Source organism: Haliotis asinina, chromosome 5 (assembly GCF_037392515.1).
Source record: "Haliotis asinina isolate JCU_RB_2024 chromosome 5, JCU_Hal_asi_v2, whole genome shotgun sequence".
Classification (NCBI taxonomy): domain Eukaryota; kingdom Metazoa; phylum Mollusca; class Gastropoda; order Lepetellida; family Haliotidae; genus Haliotis; species Haliotis asinina.
Window position 1 is genome coordinate 60,852,823 of NC_090284.1, and position 2,752 is coordinate 60,855,574.

The 2,752-nt window shown below is 40.4% G+C and overlaps 1 protein-coding gene across 1 annotated transcript; it reads left to right on the plus strand.

The window, feature by feature from the left end:
- Positions 1-446: 446 nt before the first annotated feature.
- LOC137283243 (nodal homolog) lies at positions 447-1,780 on the plus strand. The gene is made up of 2 exons (XM_067814671.1): positions 447-681; positions 939-1,780. Exons 1-2 carry the CDS (start codon positions 447-449, stop codon positions 1,778-1,780), a joined length of 1,077 nt encoding a protein of 358 aa, XP_067670772.1.
- Positions 1,781-2,752: the final 972 nt, after the last annotated feature.

Here is a 2,752-nt window from a genome sequence, read left to right on the forward strand (position 1 = left end):
CCTTGCCTTCAACGCATGAAAACATAATGTACATCCTTCTTTTCCTAAACTTCTTTTGCAACACATATCTGTGGAGTCACAGTAGCACCGGACAAGATCTTGTTGTAGCAGATACATATTTACTGTACATAACGAGCGTACAGTTACACATACTACACGCGACGACCTTTCTTTAAAGCAGATTATAACCCCTTGCCTTAAGGAATATGAACACCTCGCCAACACTCGCTCGTTGTAAGATCATTTATCTTGTGTACACAAGTAGTTGATCCTGGTATATAACGATACATGGAAGATGTCACATGGTCACTTGAACTGTTACATTCTCCAGCTGCACAGCAAAATATCTGTCTAACAGTCTGAAAATGACGCCATTTAAAATGACAATTTTCTTTGTAATATGTGTGGGAAATGTTGGAGGAGGAGTTTTGGATTTTGTCCCACAAATGCTTACCAGGGATGTTGGAGTTCAAATTGAGGCTTCTCAGAACGGGGAAAGACCGCCTGCAGATCTTCCCGGTTTGAGTCATCAACTTGATTATCAAAAGCCTTCAACACAATTTATGCTAGAAATGTTTAACATTCTTCAAAAAGGGATACCACTTGCAAGAGCGGCAGGCAGAAAACGGAACACAGTTAATTTCAGGAAAGCTGACACTATCAGGAGCTTCCCTGCTAAAGGTAAACTTTAACCAAGAGTCAATGCCTATGTCATTTTCACCCAAAGAATGAAAAAGTAAGATATTCCTCACAATACGGCCAGAAAATAGCCCGTGTCCAATGCTTGCAGAAACAATTTCATGTTGAGGGAAGGTGGAAGAGTGATGGAACATTCATGAATTTATCCCAAGGCTTCAGTATTCAATGCAATAATATTCTTGATGAAAATGGTTTGTGTGTACTGTTTGTCTCTTCATGCCATATATGTTTCATTTCAGATATAACACAAAAGATTGTCAGAAAGAGAGTAGAGTTATCATTCCAGATCCCAGATCTGCCCAAGAATGAGCATCTCCGATTAGCCGAGTTCCGGTGCAAACGCTCTACCTCCCCTTCAAAGAAGAATTGGGTCAAGGTTATCATTTTCAAGGGACCCAATATAGCACGAAAAGTTTACATGAGGGTCCAAGCTATAACCCAAGGTGAATATTGGGTATTTGACATTAGTCGAGCCATCACTGCCTGGTTCAGTGATTACAAAGGGGAACCATTCAGCATTCATATAGAAATTGCAGGCACTTCCTCCAATACTCCTTCCCAAACAACTCCCAAAACTCAGGGATACTTACTTGTGTTTTATTTGGAAAATCGCGACTTTCTCAAAAGACTTTTGAATACTTACAAAGTGGAAGAGCATTTGGCTTTTGGGAGATTAGGTAATGTGGCATCACGTGGTAAAAGATCTGTCCGTGACATCAAGAGAGGTGGACAACAGAAGAACAGAAGATGGAAGAAATCAGGAAAGAAACAGGTCTGTCGTCTGTACGATTTTGAAGTGGATTTCACGACAATCGGCTGGGGACAGTGGATCATCCATCCTACACGCTTCAACTCCAAATTCTGCTATGGAAACTGTCCCTCCCCTATCGATATGCGATTGAAACCCACCAACCACGCCATGTTGCAGTCACTCATGAGGAGGAAACGTTCCAATGTTGCTCCAGCACCTTGTTGCGTCCCCACCAAACTGGAACCTCTCAGTATGATGTACCTGGAGGATGGTGAAGTGGTTGTGCGCCATCACGAGGACATGATCGCCTCTGAATGTGGTTGTCGATGAGGTTGATGTCCCCCATCAATACCATGTGGTCATACTACCAACGGTGAACTAAATCAACTGAAATGCATCGAATTTGTGCTATATGACACCTTGGAGGGACCCATTTGAACTGTGATACAGAAACACACAATGGTGCTTATTTGTACATACTGAATTGCTTCCTGTCAAGAAATAGATGTTCCTGCAATAAATAAATGTTACAATATTTGAGACTGTCTTTCTTGTATCATGTCCTACACAGAATAAGATACATCATTGAATTTGTCACATGCAAGTAATCAGTGCAAGGGAAGTACTCTACAAAGGAAGAGAATAATCATACAACGTTCGATTGCACTTCACCATTCACCAGTCACGCATCACCAGCAATTGTTAGTGATTACATGTCACCTGAAATTATTTTTTCCCAACACGGAAGATATACCTGAAGTATTGATTCTTCCCATTCTTTCTTAAAGCTTCCAAAAGTAAAGCTGTCTTGTCTGTAGAATATGCATTGGATTGCATTGTAATGCATAATAATACTGCTACTGGCTCTGTGTTTGATGACAAGAAAGAGCATTCTCCTCTGTATTGTCACGAGATGCCCAAAGACTATTGAAATGTAATGCTATCATAATAATATCATTAGTTAAGAAGTTGCATACGTTTGACACAAAGGAGATTAATACAGGAGCTACAAGCAAATGTGGCGTATTCCTCCAACAAGCAAAATGTGGATAGGAGAACATGTGTTTAAAGCATTTATTCATTTTCACGCCATAGATACTGGTGCTGTTTATGCACCTTTCTCTGTATATGCCTGTGCGTGTGTCAACGAGTGTGGTGTTGGCAATATTCGACAAAATTAATCAACGATGAATCATTGTTGGCAGCATAATTACATTGGGTGAAACAGTCTCTTCGATCCAGCTGTTTCTTGTAATTTTGTCCAGAAACAGCCCTTAATATAGGGATGTAAAGGATTCACTT